The 19,274-nt window shown below is 57.6% G+C and overlaps 8 protein-coding genes across 8 annotated transcripts; 4 read left to right on the top strand and 4 right to left on the bottom strand.

The window, feature by feature from the left end:
* Positions 1-273: 273 nt before the first annotated feature.
* B0H64DRAFT_419287 (amino acid permease-domain-containing protein) lies at positions 274-2,344 on the top strand (the record flags this gene model as incomplete). Its single annotated transcript, XM_062805367.1, has 4 exons — positions 274-702; positions 753-1,187; positions 1,219-1,347; positions 1,400-2,344. 4 exons carry the CDS (start codon positions 274-276, stop codon positions 2,342-2,344), a joined length of 1,938 nt encoding a protein of 645 aa, XP_062657094.1.
* An 825-nt stretch (positions 2,345-3,169) lies between these two features.
* On the top strand, positions 3,170-4,624 carry B0H64DRAFT_477092 (uncharacterized protein; the record flags this gene model as incomplete). Its single annotated transcript, XM_062808181.1, has 3 exons — positions 3,170-3,199; positions 3,254-3,282; positions 3,335-4,624. 3 exons carry the CDS (start codon positions 3,170-3,172, stop codon positions 4,320-4,322), a joined length of 1,047 nt encoding a protein of 348 aa, XP_062657093.1. The 3' UTR covers positions 4,323-4,624.
* B0H64DRAFT_426147 (chorismate synthase) lies at positions 4,625-6,173 on the bottom strand (the record flags this gene model as incomplete). The annotated part of the gene is made up of 3 exons (XM_062805717.1): positions 6,011-6,173; positions 5,687-5,925; positions 4,625-5,637 (listed from the first exon to the last, which is right to left on the bottom strand). The coding sequence occupies exons 1-3, from the start codon at positions 6,043-6,045 to the stop codon at positions 4,625-4,627; spliced, it is 1,287 nt and encodes a 428-aa protein (XP_062657092.1). The 5' UTR covers positions 6,046-6,173.
* A 173-nt stretch (positions 6,174-6,346) lies between these two features.
* On the top strand, positions 6,347-7,954 carry B0H64DRAFT_216499 (uncharacterized protein). The gene is made up of 2 exons (XM_062799514.1): positions 6,347-7,524; positions 7,581-7,954. Exons 1-2 carry the CDS (start codon positions 6,502-6,504, stop codon positions 7,917-7,919), a joined length of 1,362 nt encoding a protein of 453 aa, XP_062657091.1. The 5' UTR covers positions 6,347-6,501; the 3' UTR covers positions 7,920-7,954.
* B0H64DRAFT_216491 (uncharacterized protein) lies at positions 7,811-11,477 on the bottom strand. Its single transcript, XM_062799513.1, has 6 exons — positions 11,326-11,477; positions 10,886-11,248; positions 10,700-10,822; positions 10,013-10,639; positions 9,396-9,965; positions 7,811-9,345 (listed from the first exon to the last, which is right to left on the bottom strand). Exons 1-6 carry the CDS (start codon positions 11,335-11,337, stop codon positions 7,990-7,992), a joined length of 3,051 nt encoding a protein of 1,016 aa, XP_062657090.1. The 5' UTR covers positions 11,338-11,477; the 3' UTR covers positions 7,811-7,989.
* A 166-nt stretch (positions 11,478-11,643) lies between these two features.
* B0H64DRAFT_404915 (uncharacterized protein) lies at positions 11,644-15,050 on the bottom strand. The gene is made up of 3 exons (XM_062804414.1): positions 14,473-15,050; positions 12,064-14,412; positions 11,644-12,012 (listed from the first exon to the last, which is right to left on the bottom strand). Exons 1-3 carry the CDS (start codon positions 14,702-14,704, stop codon positions 11,780-11,782), a joined length of 2,814 nt encoding a protein of 937 aa, XP_062657089.1. The 5' UTR covers positions 14,705-15,050; the 3' UTR covers positions 11,644-11,779.
* A 74-nt stretch (positions 15,051-15,124) lies between these two features.
* On the top strand, positions 15,125-17,264 carry B0H64DRAFT_404914 (uncharacterized protein). Its single transcript, XM_062804413.1, has 2 exons — positions 15,125-15,658; positions 15,863-17,264. Exons 1-2 carry the CDS (start codon positions 15,625-15,627, stop codon positions 17,071-17,073), a joined length of 1,245 nt encoding a protein of 414 aa, XP_062657088.1. The 5' UTR covers positions 15,125-15,624; the 3' UTR covers positions 17,074-17,264.
* Positions 17,265-19,172, bottom strand: B0H64DRAFT_404913 (carbon-nitrogen hydrolase). The gene is made up of 2 exons (XM_062804412.1): positions 18,585-19,172; positions 17,265-18,529 (listed from the first exon to the last, which is right to left on the bottom strand). The coding sequence occupies exons 1-2, from the start codon at positions 19,107-19,109 to the stop codon at positions 17,606-17,608; spliced, it is 1,449 nt and encodes a 482-aa protein (XP_062657087.1). The 5' UTR covers positions 19,110-19,172; the 3' UTR covers positions 17,265-17,605.
* Positions 19,173-19,274: the final 102 nt, after the last annotated feature.

Below are 19,274 nucleotides of genomic sequence, written 5' to 3'. Positions count from 1 at the left end.
GATTCCAAGTGAACTTGGGACTGCATGTGAGGCTTGAATATTTAGCCAATTGTCGGGCAATGACCTGCAGCCGCGTCGTTAGCGTCCCGAGAAATGCTGGGAAGGCTCTGCCGTGATCGAACAGCTGAACACCCCTTTGGGAGGAGGGGGAGGAGGCTGTGCTCTTCTCGAATGCCCCCCCCGGTTGCCCACCCTTGTGGTCAAATCTCTCCGTCTCTGACAGTTCCAAAACACTCAACATCTGTCTGGCCTCGGCCATCACGATACTCTATCATGGATCAAGACCAGCGTTCCGTGACCAGCGATGCCGAGCCGGGCGGGTTACAGGCGCCAACTACTGGCAATGGAGTCAGATGGCGCCGAGGACTCGACCCTCGGGATGTCGACCGTCTAAACCAGGCGAGAGAGGACCAGGCCGCCATCGTTGAGGAAATTCCGGTCGACAAAGCTGGCCTGGGGGCATTCTCGGTTGCATGCCTCTTATTCAATCGACTGATAGGCTCAGGAGTGTTCAACAGCGGCTCCGTCATCTTTTACAACACACAGAGCATCGGTGCATCGCTCTTGATCTGGCTTTACGGCGTGGTCATGGCGCTATCCGGGATCATTTTGTACATCGAGCTTGGCTTGACCGTTCCGAGATGGCAGCTGAGAGACGGAACCAAGATCTCGACACCTCGCAGCGGCGCGGAACTTGTCTACGTAAATGGCACCGAGATTAGTTCTAGCACACAAGCTGACCACTCACATAGTTCAATTACTTTCTCAAGGTTCCCAGATACCTAGCAACGTGTGTGTTTGGGGTCTCCTTCCTAGTGTTTGGAAACACGGCGACGAACTCGGTTGCTTTCGCGGTGGCGGCGCTCCAAGCTGCCGGAGCAACGGCGACGGCAAACAAAATCGTGGGACTTGCTATTGCTGCCAACACCTTCTCGTGTCTTTTGCATAGCATGTCCCGGAAATGGGGCATTCGACTGAACAACTTGCTGGGGTCTCTCAAACTCCTGATGTTGGTCGTGATGATCATCTTCGGCCTCGTATTTTTGGACAGGCGCGTCTCAGACGCCAATTTTAGTAGCGAGACGTCTTTTTCCAAGACACCCAAGACGCCAACAGGTGTGTACCGATACGCGGAGGCTTTGATTTACGTCATCTTCCCGTTTGGCGGTTTCCATCAAGCGAACTATGTGAGCGAATTTGGTTATGTGCCCAACCAAGGAGGCTCCCGCTGACCTGAACGAACAGGTCCTTGCCGAAATCAAGAACCCTCGCAGGAACTTTGCGTGGACGTCGAGCCTCGGCGTTGGCTTGCTTTGCATACTATTCATGACAGTCAACGTGCTTTATGTCAGTCCCCCCAATCCTGTATTGAGTAACCATGGACTCACCGTAATGACAGGCCGCCATTATTCCGAAGGAAATACTCTTTAAACCTGGCCAGGACATCCCCCTTGAATTCTTCATGCGCACCATCGGACGCGTCGCCTCCGAACCCAGACATGTTCGAGCGGCCTGCGGTGCCCTCAGGGCGCTGTCGGCAATCGGCAACGTGATCGTCTTCACGTTTACCGCGGCCCGCGTCAAGCAGGAAGTGGCCAAGGAGGGCATTTTTCCCTTCTCGCTGTACCTGGCCTCAAGTTACGAGTTCTCTCTCCGCCACGGCTTCCGGCGCCTGCCGGCCCACAAAGCCGGCCACCATTTGTATACGCAGAAAGCCCCTGCCGCCGCTGTCGCGTTGCATTGGATCATCACAACCCTCCTCATCCTTGCGGCTGTGCTGGGGACCGCAGCAGCCGAGACAGCGACGGAGGGCATCTTCAGCCATCTACCGGGCTATTCCCTTCTGCTGATGGCCTACGTGTACGGTCTCGACATCATCTGGTTCGCGGTCATCGGCGTGGGCATGTTGTGGCTGCGCCTTTGGCCGGGGAGCAAGTGGCGGTACAAATCACCCGTACCGCACGTGCTCGGGGTGGCTGCGGCGGTGGTGTTTACTGCGACCAATGTATTCCCACTGATCGCCATCTGGGTGCCGGATCCAATGGAGCCGTTCATGGTGCGATCGAGTGGTAAGGTGCCGTGGTTTTCGAGCCAGACGATGACGTTGGCAATCTTGGGTGCGGCAGGGGCCTACTGGCTTGGATTCAGGTTCTACCTGTGGCACCGGCGGACGAAGTATGGCGAGATGTTGAAAGTGACGAGGGTCCCGGTGTTCAAGGGAGGCCAGGGCGGACGAGGAGGATTGGTGCTGTTGTATGAGATCATTCGGGTGCAGCGGAAGGATTGGGTTCCGGAGGAGGAGAACCAGGAGAAGCAGCCCGAGAGTGCCGAGAATAGTATTTGATGGGAGGGGGCCGAAGGGAGGGACGGGCGAGTATAACTTGGGCAAAATCGAAACCCGATTTATACCAGGGCAAGACACTGAGGTAATATCCAGGCACTCGTCAGCATTCGAACTATGCGGTGAGCTGGCCTAGTTGTGTTTTGACTTTGGTCTCTTTGCTTGTTGGCTGGGTTGTTTGACGTCAATCATCAATGGTTCAATGGGAGACTGACTACCTTCCGTACCTGGGTGAGGACCAGGGAAGGACAAGGTTGAATTGAGAAACAAACAAGCTGAAAAAATAATTTCAGGTGCTGGATATACCACCATACAACGATGGCCACGTCTAACAAATGCAAGCATCCATGGCTTTGTGCTGCACTTCAACCCTTCCACGGTTGGGTTTATGCGATAATTATTAGAAACAATGGGCGGAAGGTTCAGAATGGATTTAAGGGGATTGAACCTGAAGGCGGCTCGATGGAAGAATGGCTGGGGGCCTTGACTCTTGAGCCAATAAAAAAAGATACCCAGATGCTGTTGGTTTGTTCGGATGACTGACAGGCGAGGTTGTAGGCCTCAAGCGGGGTCCAGTGTCGTGACGCAGCCACCCGCTCTTGCCAGAAATATATTTTCGGTCCTCCCGGTCAGGCTGGGAAGGCGATATTCTTTCTCCCAATTCCATTCTTTCCAAATTACAATGCCCTAAAACACAACAGTACCCCATTTCGTTTTTTGTCGGTTTCGCTCGGCGGCGCATACACCAAACAACTTGAAACGTCCACAGCTTTGGAAGCGACTTGCCATCTTCCCTTAAACTCGACATCACGATCCACACCAGGAACGATGGCACTCTTATTAATCCTCTATGGCCTGGTATGTCACGACTCATGTTATGACCCTTCGCTGAGCTAACCTGCCAAATTTCAGATCATTCTCGCCCTGGTGGGCACTGCAATGTAAACCTCCATTACTCCTCTCTCTCTCACCCCGAGACTAACAAACACCCAGCTACGAACACGTCACCATATCCACCCTCTCCCTCCCCGTACCCCCGGCGCTCACCATCCTCACCATCCTCTTACCGCTCCTCTCTCCGCTCACAACCCTCCTGGCTCCCAGGCTCTTCAACCAACCCCGCCACACCCGCAAGCGCCTGGCCATTCCCCAGGACGACAACCACCACAACAACAACAACCACCCCCAACCCCCAAACAACCGCACCCGCAAAGGAACAACCACCCTCCTCCCCCCCCTAACGCACCTCGCCCAACTCCTCCTCACCACCATCCTCACCACCCTCTACACCTCCACCCTCGCCACCCCGACAACCACCGACTGCCTGCTCACCCACCGCTGGACCACCTTCTGGAAGTCCCACGACGCGCCCGCCATACGCGCCATCCAGGACGCGCTCTCCTGCTGCGGCTTCCGCTCCACCAAGGACATGGCCTGGCCGTTCCCGCACGGCAGCGGGAAGGGAGCCGGTGCGGGGGCGTGTGAGGCGCAGTTTGGGAGGCACGAGCCCTGTCTTCCTGGGTGGGAGGGGGCGTTGAGGAGGGCGGTTGGCGGGGAGTTGGGGGTGGTGCTTGCTGTGGGGGCGTTGCAGGTTTTGGGGGTGGTTTTGGCGAGGAGGGGTGGGTTTGGGGTCAGGATGGGGGGTGGGGGTGGGGGTGGTGAGGGGATGGGGTGGATGGCGGGGTTGGAGAGGCTGATTGCGGGTGGTGGTGGTGGTGGTAGGGAGGGTGGTGTGGAGGCGGGGAGTAGGAGGCCGTTGTTGGCTGGGCCGGAGCAGGAAGGGGAGGCGACTGGGAATGGGGGAAGGGTGGTTGAGTCGGCGTATCGGGACATTTCAGATGAGGAGACAGAGGGAGGGGATGGGGAAGGGGAAGGGGGAGCTAGGCCGCGGATAGAAGAGCGCGGTCACGGTGCGTCTAGTGAAGGCCCAAGGGTCGAGCCGGCGCATCATGACCCCTGGGCTGGCGTTCAGCGGGCTTGAAGGGCAGGAGAAGTGGCAAGAGGTGATGTGGTGACAGTGTTGTCTGGTGCATTCGGAGGGGATGGATATGGTGATCGCTGCATCTGTCCGTTTTGAAGGGCTCGGATGTGAGAGGGTGATGGAAATGAAATACGGGGATAAAGAATGCAATAATATCATCGGGGTTTGTTGAGGATCGGTTGCATTCGTTACTCGTTGTAACCGACCCATAGTCATGATATCTTGGTTTCAGGCTGCATAGCAAAGAGCTTGGTTCAAAGAGACAATCTGGGTATCCTAATTCCATTCAACTTTTAACCAATCTATTGACCACTCATCTCGGCCTCTGTTACGCCATTACCAACCGGCTTCCCGGAATTGATCGTCTGCTGCAGCGGCGGCAGCAGACTCTTGGCGGTGTGCCTTGCCTGCTGTGCGAGCACTGCGTCCATCAACACCAGGGCCGCCATGGCCTCCACGATGGGTATGGCGCGCGGCACCACGCAGGGATCGTGGCGTCCCTTGGCCGCTAGAACACCCTCAGCCGCGCCGTCGTACGTCGCAGTCCTTTGCTCCTGGCCGATGGTGGCAGGGGGCTTGAAGGCGATCCGGAAGTAGATGGGTGCGCCGTTGGAGATGCCGCCCTGGATGCCGCCGGAGTAGTTGGTCTTGGTCGTGAGCTTGGGCCGCGCGACGCCTGACTTAACGGCGCCGCTCTCGGCCACGCTCGACGGAATCTCGACGTCCGCTGTCGAGATAAAGGGGTCGTTGTGGGTCGACCCCGGCACCTCACAACCGCCGAAACCAGACCCGATCTCGAAGCCCTTGGTGGCCGGGATGCTCAGCATGGCATGCGCCAGCTTGGCCTCGAGCTTGTCGAAGCAGGGTTCACCCAGCCCGCTCGGCGCGTTGCGGATGACGCAGGTGACGGTGCCACCGATGCTGTCCTCGCGATCCCTGAAATCGGCGATGGTCGCCTCCATCTTCTTTGTGATAGCCTGGTCGGGGCAGCGAACTGGGAGGAAGCCGTCGACACCCTTGCGGTCGATGGTTTGCAAGAGGGACAGGAATTCCGGGTTTGTGCTCGGGCTGGGGTGTTCGGGCGTGGGAGGGAACAGGTGGACGTTGCCGACGGAGCTGGTGAAGGCGACAATCTCGATGCCATAGGCTAGCTTCAGGTATTTCTCGGCAATGGTACCGGCCGCGACACGACCGATGGTCTCGCGCGCGCTACTCCTCCCACCACCGCTGCTCGCCTTGACGCCGTACTTCTCGAGGTAGGTCCAGTCGGCGTGGCTGGGCCGCGGGTAGATGTCCATGGTCTTGTTGCCGTAGTCTAGGAGAGTGTCAGCGGTGGATTTTCCCCTAGGGGCGAGATCTCCTACCCTTTGGCCGCTGGTCCTCGTTCATCACCATCATGCCGATCGGTGTTCCAAGGGTAACGCCAAACTCGGTCCCGCTCTGGATCAAGACCCTGTCCTTTTCGTTGCGCGGGGTCGTAATGGCGCTTTGGCCCGGTCGGCGGCGCGTCATCTGGGGCTGGATGTCGTCCTCGGTGAGCTCCATGCCCGGTGGGCAGCCATCGACGATGCAGCCGACGGAGCGGCAATGCGACTCGCCATAGCTGCGGTAGTCAGTATTTGTGGTCCGAAGTCTGATGACGATGGGAGACTGGGAGGTCTGGGAAATCTGGAAGCTCTGGGACGTACGTGGTGACTCGGAAGTACTCGCCAAAGGTCGACATGATGAAGGTTAGGATTACAGCTAGCAAAAAAAGAAATGACGGTGTAGCTGGGGCAAGGGCCGGTCCTCTTTTCAATATTTGATCGCGCTGGTGACTCAGCGGAGAGCGGCTGGAATGCCCGGTAAGAATGTCGAATTTGATGACAGGAAAAGCTCATATCCGGAGTCAACCCCTCCATCCGCCGCCATCGGACCCCGCTGACAGGGATGAGGTGGGATGGTGGGTCGCGGCCTCGGTGGGCTTGGCAGCATGAATGGAAGCCGAGAGTGGGTCCTCAGGGTTCAGCTCCCGCTGAGCTGCACCTCAGGCTGTCAGCTCTCAAAGCTCTGACCGATCAAGCATCAAAAGAGGAACAATTTCGGCAATGCAACAAGGAGGAGGATCAATGGCGGCGTAACCAAATTCTCATGAGCCGTTTACACTCCAGGTACTCCATAAGCCGAAAATAAGCCACCAATGGCTCTCCCGGCCCACCTTAGAGCCATTCCCCGGCACTTTTCCATCTCACCTCTCAAACATCACTTCACACCTCAATCTCTATCACCAACAAAACAAACCCAAACAAGACGTTTCACCCAAAACCTCTCCCGCCCCCTCCAGATCTACCGCTCCACCTCCACAGACCCCTACCTCAACCTCTCCATCGAGCACCACCTCCTCCAACGCTCCCACCCCGACTCAACCATCCTCTTCCTCTACACCAACCGCCCCAGCGTCATCATCGGCCGCAACCAAAACCCCTGGCTCGAAGTCAACCTGCACGCCCTACGTGAGGGCCTGCCCCCGCAACCACCATCATCATCACGATCAGAAACCCCAGATGCTAACACCAACACCCCCATCGCCCTCGTCCGCCGCCGCTCCGGCGGCGGCACCGTCTTCCACGACGCCGGCAACACCAACTACTCGGTGATCTGCCCGCCGGCCGTCTTCGACCGGGACCGGCACGCCGAGATGGTGGTGCGCGCGCTGCGCGGGCTGGGCGTGGGCCGGGCCCGCGTCAACGAGCGGCACGATATCGTCGTCGACGTGTCTAGTTCCGGCGGGGGCACGTTCAAGGTGTCGGGGTCGGCGTACAAGCTCACGCGCACGCGCTCGCTGCATCATGGGACGTGTTTGTTAACGTCGGAAAACTTGGGGCGGGTGTCGAGGTTGTTGAGGTCGCCTGCGGAAGGGTTTGTGAAGGCGCGCGGGGTGGAGAGTGTGAGGAGTGCGATTCGGAATGTTGGGGTTGATGGGGAGGAGTTTGTGGATGCGGTGGAGGGGGAGTTTCGGAAGATGTATGGGAGTGAGGTTGGGAGGGGGGTGGTTGTGGGCGAGGACGAGGCGTTAACGAATGAGGAGGTCGTGAAGGGGGTGCGGGAGCTGACGTCGCCGGACTGGATCTTCGGGCAGACGCCGCAGTTTACCTTCTCGACGCATCCGACTGAGGACGATCCTCGGGAGCGCCCGGAGGTGACGCATACATTGCCGTATGGAGTGAGTGCGAGAGTGCGCCCCCTCTTTAACCTGTCTAACAGTGCTAACAACCTCAGTTCAAAACACATTTCAACATCCGCCACGGCGAGATCCAGTCTGCGGCTCTAGCTGGTCTCGAATATCACGACTTTGTCGACGAAACCAGCCAGGACGAGATCCTGAGTAATGGCCTGGTCAAGCAGCGCCTACACTACATCACAGACTGGCGAAGGACGCTCAAGCAAGCCAGCCCGGTGCCCGTTGACGTCGATGATGCGGGTGAATTCCTCAACCACATGTTTGGGATCCAGCCACCCGCCGAAAAGGGCGGCGGAGCAGTTGCCCAAGCAGTCGTGCAAACGATATCCGATACCGTCCTCGGCCAATTCCTCGACGGTAACATTATTGATCTATAATACCCCTCTCCAGCCAGCTACTACACAGACACATAGATGCATAGACACCTAGATACTTGTAATCACGCCCTCACTCGGCGCTCGGCGCGCTCATGACCCCCCTGCCAAACCACTCCGACACCGTCTTGAACCGGTCCTCACTCCTGTCCAAGTCATCCCTAAACAGCTCATGCCGCTCGGCATTCTCCTCCTGGCTCTTCTTGAGCGCGCGAATCGTGGCATTATCCCGCGCACAGACGGGGCACTCCTCGCCCTCGACACCCCCGCCCCCGCCACCCCCACCGCGCAGGCAGCGCTGGTGGAACGAGTGCTTGCACAGGAAGTGCACGGCGGGCAGCTCGAGCGAGCCCATGCACTGGGCGCAGCGCGTGGCCTGGAAGACGGCGGGCTTGGAGCCGAGGTCGGCGATCTCGGCGCGGCGCGTCTCCGTCTCGGACCGGAACTGCGCCGCCAGCCGCTTGTTCTCGGCGATCTCCCGGCGCTCGTGCTCGATGCGCTTCGAGAGGTACGGCTTGAGCATGCCCATGCTGGCCACGCTGTTTTTGGACAGCGTCTGCACGACCTGCAGCGGCGCCATCAGCCCGTCCTTGTCGATGCGTTCTAGGATGGACGCGAGCTCGTCCGGCCCGGCCTCGTCGAGGATGCGCGAGTCCGAGGTGAGGTAGGAGAGTGCGGCAGGGTAGAGTTGGGGTTCTTCGTGGCCGTATTTGCGGAGCGCTTTGATGGCGCCCCGGGTGTCTTTGGCCGAGGTGTAGGAGCGGAAGATATCGAAAAGGAGGCCGGATTGTTCTTTGACGAGGGTGGTGCCGTCGCGGAAATCGGAGAGATGCGAGAGGAGCAGGACATTGGAATTTTCGATAGGTGGTTTGGTGGTGTTGTTGATGCCGCCTTGGGGTTTGTTGTTGATCAGGGTTTTGGCCCGCTGTTCCCACTCTTCACGGTGCTGGTCGTCGCCCTTCTTCTCGTTGGATTTGTGGAGGTACATTTCGAATAATGTGGTAGAGAGGTCCGTCCGGTCAGCTTCCGAAAGGCTGTCTTCGTTGAGACATGCCTCGAGGAAGATGATGAACTCGTCGGGGTGATCGATAAACGACGAGAAGGCGGTCCGGGGTCGTGGCGGGGTGTACTCTGGTGCCGCCGCTTCTGGGTTGACTGGGAGATCACCAGCGGTTGGCCTGGCGTTGCTTTGTTGCGCTGCCACCGTGTTCGCATTCATGTACGGCAGCGGTAACAGGTTGCTGAGATTCTGCACAGCATTGGCAGCCCCGACGACAAAACCGCCGTTAGTGGCAGGTTGCGCATTTGGCACCGGGGGATCTATCCTCGGCGTGAACCTCCCGGTGTAGTAATCGATGAATAGCTGAGTGGCATCTTTGGGGCAGTTTTCGATGAGAACTCGAGCATACTTCTTGAGACAGGAGTATGCCTGGTCTTGTTAGCATCTGCATCCGGAGAGAGAACATAGGATTGACTCACTGTGTCTGGGTCCAAGTGCCAGACATAGTCTAACGCTTCGTCATACGCTTTAGAATCCTCGATGAGGATGTCCACTACCAAGTCGTGCTCCCCATGCTTCTTGGCTAGGTAGGCTGCTTGCTCATAGTAGCCACCCTGCCGGCACATGGAGATGGCCGTGTCCAAGTCGAACTTGAGGTCTCCGGGAGATTTAATGAACTTTTCCAGCTTGTCGATATCCTTGAGCTTTGCGTAGCAGTTGAGAAGGAGGGTGGTATGGTCTGACGTGGCCTTGTGGTGATCATGGAGCTGCTCGAGGTACTCGATGAGGTTGTGTATCCTTTGCGTATCGAGGAACTTTCTGATCACTTGCGACGGCTCGGTGCTGTCGATGGCCTTGATGTATTGGGTCATGGCTCCGTCGTAGTCGCCTTTCTGGTAGAGGTAGTCGCCATATTTGCGGTAGATGACGTTTTGCTGCTGCCCATCCATGCCGCATTTTTGCGCCAGTTCAACAGCCAGCGTGTAGAGGTTGCGTTGATACATCATCTCCAGCCGTTGCTGAAGCGACTTTTCGTGGTAGCGAAACACCTGATACCGGTTAGTTACCTCACCTGACACCGTAAGGGTAAACACACCTTGCCATCCTGAGTGAGCATGTACAGGTCACCCCACAGCTGGAAAATGTGTTTGACATCGGAGAGCACGGTCTCACTGTGAGCAATGATCCTGAGGTCGGGATGTATCAGCGTGAAAGTGTAGATGCTGTCGGCCGTAGCCCCCCAGAACCGCCGCCGCATCGTGTCCGCCTCCCCGGCTGGCGTAGGCGGGGATACCAAAGCGATGTAATCTTGGTAAACCGAGATCAGCTTCTTCGGGGCCTCATACGCCGTTGGCGGCCCCCTGCCGTCGAGTGTGTAGTAGTAAACCGCATCCTCTCTCCCAACGACGATATTCCCCGTCTTCTTGTCCACGACCATGCAGCCGACCCCACAACCCGTATCCTCAACCGTCTTTGGCGGTTGTCCATGTCCCTTCCCGGAAAGGACCAACTTTAGAATCCGCGATGTGGTCGCGACAAACAACGTTGTCAAGCCGGCCTCAACATGTAGCTCCACGCCCGTGATCGGCTCGTCCGACTCGTAGATGATGCGTTGTTTCGTTCCAAGGTCATGGATCAGGTCGCCGCGTATGACAGTAACGGCGCCGTTCGCGAACCCGACCGCCACCTGCGTCAAATCTTCGGTCGCCGCGAAAGCCGATATCTGCGATACCACGTCAGCAACAACCACCACTACCACCACCACACCACCACCAAAACCTACCGGAAACGGCTTCTTCCCATTATTAACCACCACCGTGCTCAAACACGTCGGAATGCCCGTCTTCTTAACCGGCTTATCCAGCGCCCAGACCTTCAACACAGGCTGACTCTCGCCACCCCCTTCCTACAACAACACCACCAACGTCAGCCACAATCCCACCCGCATTCCAACCCATCAGAGGCCTACCGCAACAGTAACCAACAAACTCGTCCCCTCCACCTGGCGCATATGGGTGATACTCGGCGCCCCACCGCCACCCCCAACCACCGCATTGATAGTAGCAGCAGCAGCAGTGGTGGGCGGGTCATAGGCACGAAAAGTGCGCACGACGGTCCAGCTGGGGCCGACGATGCGCACGACGCCGTCGAAGCTGCCGAGGATGAGGCTGTCGGAGCCCGAGCACACGGCGGCGATCTCGTTGCCCTCGAAGAAGGAGCGCGTGTTGGTGGTGGTGATGTCGGGGTCCTTGGCGGTGGTGTTGGTGGGATTGGCGTTGGTGTCGTCGGGGAGCTTGATCTGGGTTGCGTCGAAGAAGTCGAAGGACCTCCACTGGTAGAGGGGTTGTTGGGTTAGTTGGGGTGGTGGTTGGTTTGGTGGGGTTGGGAGATGGGGGATGGGGGACGAACTGTTAGCGCCATGGTCGCATCTTTGTCGCCGAACCGGCGGCGGGTTGTGGGATGTTGACGGGCGGTGTCGCAATCTCGGATGCTTCTGCTTGATGTCTCAATGAACCGAACCGGAGCCGAGTGACGATGATGGTGGAACGTGAACCTTGCTGGTTGGACGAGGTTGGAGCTCAGGTGGGCTAAATGGTCCGTGCGTCTGGTGGTTGCTGTGTCTGGCACCTGGTTCATGACCCTAACCCTACAATACGAGCGTCCGAGCGTCCATAACACAGCGCCTTCGACCACTCGGCCATTCCTTGAGTTCGGGTGTCCCGCTCGCTCGAAACAAACCCCCTAAATCCCAAAACATTATGGACCTTACCACGACACAAAGGAGGAACGGCTGCGGGATTTTCAAAATTATATTAATTATTAGAAGGCGTGTCAGACGGTTCTAACAATATCCAACCTAAAATCAAGCCGAATCCCCCGAGGCGCGCTTCAACCTCTTCAAAGCACGCAACAAGTCTCCCTTCTCTCCGGGCTCTATCCTACCTGAGCCAATTATGCTGTTTTGGCCGAGATGAACTAGGGGAACCATTGATGGCCGGCCATGAGCACACTGAAACGGAAACGCACAAGCTGCTAGCTGGTGTACAAGCCCCGAACATTGTTCTACCGTGAGGGGATCGTTGAACATGATCGCACCTGGGGATCGTTAGTTCTAGTTTGTTCCAGTAATTCAGAACAGCAACTTACTCCTGCAAGCTCTAGAGTTGATCAAGTCCATGATACCATCAGGGCAATCATGAAATCTTGCCACCCAGCCGTTGTCGCGGCCGGCGAGCACCGGTTTCGTCGTCCCACTGCTGCCTGTGTCGTGGAGCTTCCACACCTCTTTGCGGAGCAAATCGATCAGAAGCCGGGGTTCCAAGCGGCATCTTTCCACAATACTCGGTGGTAAGCTTTGGGCCTCAACTGTGACTCGGGGCAGTGGTTCGGGTGTGACTTCGTACACGACACCCCAATGTGCGAAATGCTTTCTGAATCGGGCGAGAAGCTCTCCATCCTGCTTAGAAACGTCGAAACGCAGTGGTTTGTCCAAAGGTTGGGTTTGGGCAACTAGCTGGCCCTCCGGTGTTGGGCCAGGAACGAAGTAAGCTGCGAGTAGATTCTCGACTTTGCATCTCTCATCCGCGGCGTGTTGGTCGATGAGGATAAGCAGGTGATCCGATTCCAACCTGCTTCCTGTTGAGGTTGGTGGAGGATCTGCTCCCACTTTAGTCAGGATGAATTTCTGATCCACCTGAGCCACGACGTCAGCTAGTCGTAACGATGCTTTCGAGATGCGGCCCTCAAGCGTGGCCAGCACATTTCCATTCGAATATTCCGCGGCAGTCAGGTTCCCAAGGTCTCGAGATTCGAAGTTCCCACCGCCATGATCGCAGCAGAAAGAATTGAAGGCTTGGAAGACCTGGGGTATTCGCGATTCCGTTGCCTGGATGGTAGTTTTATGCTCCTCGGCCTCGGTAGGCTTCCACCTTTTGGATCGAGAAATATCCCCCAACCGTTCGTTGCTCCCTGGTCGGGGCTGAATTGTTTTTGATACTCGGGCGCTTGGTTTGACGGCGAATCCTGTGCGGGAGTCTATAAGTGACTTGATTTTGCTGGTGGGATCAACCCAAACAACCGTATCCCTTGCACTTCCCATCCTCGTATCAACCTCTAGGTCGCACGGCGGGTTACCGGACGGATCGTTCCCTGGAGCAGTGGTAGTGTCGGCAACATCGTCGAATGGCTTTCGTAGGAGGCCGCCGGACTTATCAAATAATAGATTTTCCGGTTTGCGAGTCACTGCTAAGATGTTTTGAGCAGTCGTGGGGGAGCCCGTGGTCTTCAACCCTGGGTCCTCTTGCGTGTGAGGCTTTGTCTTCGACCAGAACATGAAGGGAGACGCCAGTTGTTTCCCGTCGGTATGGGTATTTGAGGGCGGTCGGATGTGTTTGCGCGGCTTGTGGCTAGAAGGGGATCGTCCGTCCCTTCGGCCTACTTGACCATTCCTGCGTCCTGCAGATAGGCCTGTGGGCGGCGGTGAAGGCACAACAGCTGAGTTACGTTTTGGCCGTTTCAGCCGCTCGACGGCAGCGGTAGACTTCGGGCGAAAATGGTGTTTCTTTAGGAATTCGTATGTCATCACCTGAAGGAGGTCCGCAATCAGAGCAACGTTTTGGCGCCTTTCGTCGAGCAGCTCGTCCACGCCCACCAAGCTTGCTTCTGAATCTAGCATGATCTGAAGGAAGAACATGGGCCACCGGTCAACCCCCCTCTTTGGCTTGAGCTGTTTGCTCGTAAACAGTTGGGTTTCGGAGGGATACTCGTCTTTGGGGATGGTGGCATCTTCGATCATGCCAAAATTAGAAATTTCAAACATGCGGTTGACATCGTCGTAGAATAAATTCGAGCCATGCTCGTTTAGCAAAGGCTGAATACCGAGAGCAATGAACTGCACACGTTTGGTCGCGGCTGGCTGGAGGGATACACATCCTCTAACGGAGATTCCGGATGCGGTGGCTCCAATTGGAACCCACAACTTAAGGTTCTCGCCGTTTAGTAGAGAAGCCTGCGTCAGGAGTGACGTTGTCCGCGAGGCAATACTGGGCCCCGTACTTCCGGAGGTTCGGCTTAAGCCCACATCGCTCGGTACTTGGAGGGAGACTGTTCGGCGAGCACACGAGTCCTGGGCCGACACAAAAACTTCCCCTGGCCAGGGCAGGAGGGTAGAGACGATTTTGAAGATGAGCTGGTCGAATTCCTTAGACGTCCCCGCTCGTTCCACCTCGATCGCTCTCTGCTTGACGCGGACCGGCATGGAGCCAAACAGGTCACGAACGCCAACGCGGGTCCCGCTCATGAAGGCCAACACTCTTTGCTCTGGCGGGGCGGGAAGGTTGCGCGAGATTACCCTGGAATTGTGGATGGTCAAAGAGTTATGTGTTCGGTAATCCCGGTGGTGTGATGCTACAGAGAGCAACGACAAGGCTGCCAGGGAGGACAAGAACTCCCCACGTTTCCCATGGCACTCAGGGCGAGGGGGGTATTTCGATGTGTCTACGACGACTGTCAACTCTAGTCCCATCATGCATACTAAGCATCTCTCAGCGCACTCACAGTGGAGTTGGCCTAAACCTCCACCCTGCTCAAAGCTGGCTGGGGTAATGCCACAACCATCATCTTCCACAGTGCAGTTTCCACGGCTGTAGTCGACGGAGATGTTGACTTTGGATGCGCCGGAGTCCAGCGAGTTCTGGAGCAAACCACACACTGCAGCATTCAACGATGTGATGACTGTCGAGGACTTGATCTGTGCAACCACATCCTCGGGAAGCGGCTGTATAAGCATGATGTTGGCAACGTTGACATTTCGGTCGTTTGTCAGGTGTGTGTGGCGTATTAGCAAGTCGCTGCCGAGCCGCCAAGAATGGCCGAATGCTGCATCACCGCTCACTGCAGCTCCTGAAGCAAGCTTAACAAAACAGAAGCTCGGCGCATTAAGAAAGAGCGGTTTGACCCAAGTTAATGCAAGTAAGTCGTCGAATTTGGAGCAAAAAGAGGATCTAGATGACGAGATCCCCAGAACCCGGGGACGCCCGGAGTTTTCGTTCGTTGTTGATGTGCCGGGTGGGCCTGACGTAGTAGGTGAATGCTTGTAGGTAAAAGAAAGGCTGGTCGGTCTCGGGTCGCTGCTCGTCCGATTTCTCGGTGAAGGGCCCAGATCGACAAGAGTGGGGGGTAGTGGACCCAATTCTCCTTAACACGTGCAAGCTGCCGGGGTTTCTCGTTCCAGCCGGCCAACCCAGTCATCTCGGCGCAGCTTGGCTTGCCACGACTGGGCGAGACTTCAAGCTTGCATGCCATGGGCCGCAATTCAACCCACTGACGACCGCCGCCTGAGACCAGTAATCACCAACATTCTTGCGCGACAATTGTTTCTCTGGCGCCCTCAACACCGCCACCGGCGACCGCGCCTATATTTTCCCAACGACGTGAGCTCGAGTTATTGAGCGCATTGACGTACATAACTATAACCGTCCGTTCGCGCCCAAAGCCCGACCACAAGGCAGCAATCGTCTCCTGTCCTTACACCCTGTCCTCTGTGCACAGTCGCATCCATCCGATCAGAACTCCCCGCGCTCGACACTCCGATTACACCAAAGTACGACACCGTTTTGTCATCGACCGCCGCTCCCGATCGCCGCTATCACCGAACGCTTCCAGCCCTCGGACCTCGAGGGGCGCCGTTTCCCACTGCAGTGGGCATCCATGGCCATGGCCGAAACTGCAACCCAGCCGCACGGTATATTCCACCCCGCCTCGCCTTCCTCCCATAACACCGCCTGCGTTCTCCCATTTTTGCCTTACGCATCTCTTGTAAAGAACATTTTGTCCCCAACTGTTCCTATGTGTATTTGTCCGCTCTTTCGCCGTCGCTCACCACCTTCGCCGCCCCAAAGTCATGCCGCTCCTCCAGACGTGCGCAATGATACTGACAACGTAGCAGATCAGCCGGGTCGGCTGGGTCGTCGACGACCCTTCTCTGCCTTGATGAAGAAATTGGCGAATTTGAAAGCTACGTCTTCGAGCGAGGGAGGCCGACATTCTAGCTCGAAACGAAACGGTACCAAGAAGCCTCTGAACAACCCATACCCACAGTCAGGCCATATCGCCATCGCCAGCTCTCCGCGCCATAGCCACTACTCGGAGTCCTCGGGGCCAAGCCGGCGAATGACGAGCGCGTCGTCCCTCGAACGACCCGACTCCGTACAGTTATCAAACGATGGACAGCCGCTTCCAACAACAGGCGGCCGCTCGATGGCGCCGACAATATCAACCGAACAAGGGACATGCCGCTCCATAATCGCACCTTCGCATGGAGATACGTCGGGCACAAGCCGGACAACGACTGGCCGGAGAGGAGGTGACAGCACCTTTTCTTCTCCCGCGCCGTCCGTTCGATCTCTCACGACGACCCTCACGACGATACAAACAATCGCCCCAGCCACAGGCGGTAACAACAACCAAACGACCGCAAACCAACACTACCACAACTCCAACTCGCAAGTCATCCACTTCAACCAACCCTTCCCAACCAATTCTCCCGCATCCGCGATCCCCGCCCACCTGGCCACCGGTACCCCGGGCACCTCCAACCCGAGCACCTACCACACCGCAACGGCCAACAACCTGCTCACCGACAACGCGTCCATACTCACCCTCGCGTCCTCGTCCAAGCGCCGCCGCCGCCGCTCTTTCGACACGGACGCTTCCGTACGCGCCATGGCCCCCTCCTCCCTCTGGGGCGGCAGCCGCGAGTCCCTCCCGCTCAGCGTGCTCTCCGCGACCATGGACGGGACCGTCGGCGGCCCGACCACGCCGGGCCTGCACCGCGGCGCGAGCGGTGGCATCGGCGGGATCGGGTCGAACGAGCGGACGAGTATCTACTCTGCCACGGGAATCATGGGGACGACGACGGCGGCCAGTGAGCGGAATAGCTTCTACGCGAAGCAGGGCTATGCCAGCGGGGACGGGGCCAGTGTGCGGAGCGGGCTGTTTGGCCACGGGCGGTCGGATAGTGTGGCGGGGAGCATTGGCGGTGGCCTGGCCGTGCCGACCTCGGGGACGAGCCCGTTGGCGAGCCCGAGAGAAGGGGTTGAGGAGGAGGAGAAGGAGGTTGAGCGGGAGAAGGAGGAGGCAGAGAAAGAGAAGAACTAAAGAGGCACGATTGGTGTGTGTCTGTTTGGTATGGACTAATGATGGGACGTGGGTTTCGGGTCTGGGTATACGGTGGGTGGGTCAGGGGTTTTATGTCGGTCAGGCTTTTTCTTATGGTGTTCTGGGTAACCAGCTATGGCTGACGGTTCTCAATGGTTGGGTCGGAATGGTGTTCAATGGGTACCACATGACGGCAACGACTTGAGCTCGTGCAACTGTCGAGTTTCCCTAGGCGTACACAATCTGCTTTTTTCAGTCATTACCTAGGTATACAAAGAAAGGGTACTGCGCAGGGGCGGGATTCTCCGTGATACAACGCAGACCACCTCTGGTTCCCTAACCTGCCCCTCCCCCACGCCTTGCTTGACCCAAAAGCCAGACACAATAACCCGACCACAAGCACAACCAACCCCACAGGTACAGACTCATCCACCCACCCTGCCACGACCATCTCACGTACCCACCCTGCCACAGATGTACCCTCACCCCCCTTCCCTTTTACAACGAGTACACCTCCCCTCCTCAGTCCCACTCAGTAAGGAAGCGGCGTCAAATCCAGCCCCTGCACAGCGAACTTGAACGAGTCATTCCGCGAATAACTCCCCGCAGTGTCCAGGTCCAGCCGGCCCCGGATGCAGTCGGCAAAGTCCACATCGGCGTAGATCAGCCCCGTGTCGTCTTCCCACTGCGGGCCGGCCAGCACGTCCCCGAAGGGGGAGACGATGGAGGAGCCGCCGCGGGAGGTGAATGTTGGTTTGGGGAAGTTGGTTGGTTTGATTGGGACCGGTGGGGGGTGGGTGGTTGGTTTGGTGGTGGTGGGGGAGGGTGGAGAGCAGGGGAGGGCGATCTCGTTGCCGTCGTCGTCGAGCACGGAGCGGCGTCTGACTCGGGGTTTGGAAGAGGAGGAGGTGGGCGAGGGCGGGGAGCAGGGGAGGACGATTTCGTTGCCGTCTTGGTCGAGGACGGAGAGGCGGCGGCGGCGGTGGTGCGGTTCATGCGAGAGTGGTGATGGGGTTGGTGCTGCACCGGGCAGCGCGATTTCGAAGCCTTCTTCCGTCACGCATGAGCTGCGTCGGTGATGTGGCCCCGCGCGGGCCGGGGGTAATGCATCGGGGGCGATGCCGTCGGGTTCGTCGGCTTGGTCCGGATTGGTGGGGGTTGCGGCGTGGCCGTTGGGGGCTGGTGTGTTCCGCACGCACATGTTGGAGCTGAGAACGAAGCAGCGGCCTTCCATGGCTGCCGTGCGCAGGAGGGAGAGCCAGGAGTCCCGGCCATCGGCAGTCGGGGCGAGGTAGAGGTTGATGTTCTGCGCGTACAGGGCCTGTCGCACCAGGGGCATGTAGTTCTCCCAGCAGATGGCCGCTGCGAGGTTGATGCGTACTCCGCGGATGATGGTGCTGACCGCACGGAGAGTGGCGGGCGAGCCCTGGGCCCACACGAGCCTTTCGGTTCCGGTCTGAGAGTGTCAGATGGCTGGGTGATGATGATATTGGAGATGCATGGGAACTTACTGGCATGACCTTCCGCCGCTTCCCGATGACACCTAATGTAGGACATACATAGACGACGGAGCAATACATGCTTCCCCCGGTCTTTTCGATCAGGCCGGTAACTATAAATACGCCAGTCTCAAGCGCGATCCGCTCCAACTCCTCACGAGTGCCATCACCCCGTTTGTTCGGGATATCGTTGGGATCACCTCCGGTATCCGGCCCTGGCACGGTATCACTCGGCAGTTCCCTGTTCACCCAAGCTGGTCCAGCACCTGCTCCGTCTCCTACGGTATCACCCAGATCAACGGCGCTTTGGAAGTAGCGTAAGTATTCATCGCGGCCCTCTGCAGACCGGGATCCAATGACGCAGCCAAAGTGAGTTCCCCGAGGGTAGCCCCCAATGTAAGCCTCTGGGAGCAAAAGGATGTCGATGTCCTTCGAGGCGGCCTGCCAGGCGATGTGTTCAAGCTGGGTTAGGGTTTCAGCGGTAGTAGCCTGGGTTCCAGGGGAGGCCGTACCCAGTCGGATTGTGCTTGTCGTCATGTTAATGGTATACTTATAGTTTTAGTTATGTGGTGGTCGAAAGATCATTCGATGTTCTTGTCCATTCTGTGCCCCGCATGCAATCGGGAAGGAGGGGAGGGGGGGTTCATGTAATTGACATGGGTGAATCGAGCAGTATGACGTAATGCCTCTCGACTTTCCCAA

Source organism: Chaetomium fimeti, assembly GCF_033439085.1.
Source record: "Chaetomium fimeti strain CBS 168.71 chromosome Unknown B0H64scaffold_6, whole genome shotgun sequence".
Classification (NCBI taxonomy): domain Eukaryota; kingdom Fungi; phylum Ascomycota; class Sordariomycetes; order Sordariales; family Chaetomiaceae; genus Chaetomium; species Chaetomium fimeti.
This window is presented reverse-complemented; position numbering and strand designations above follow the sequence as displayed.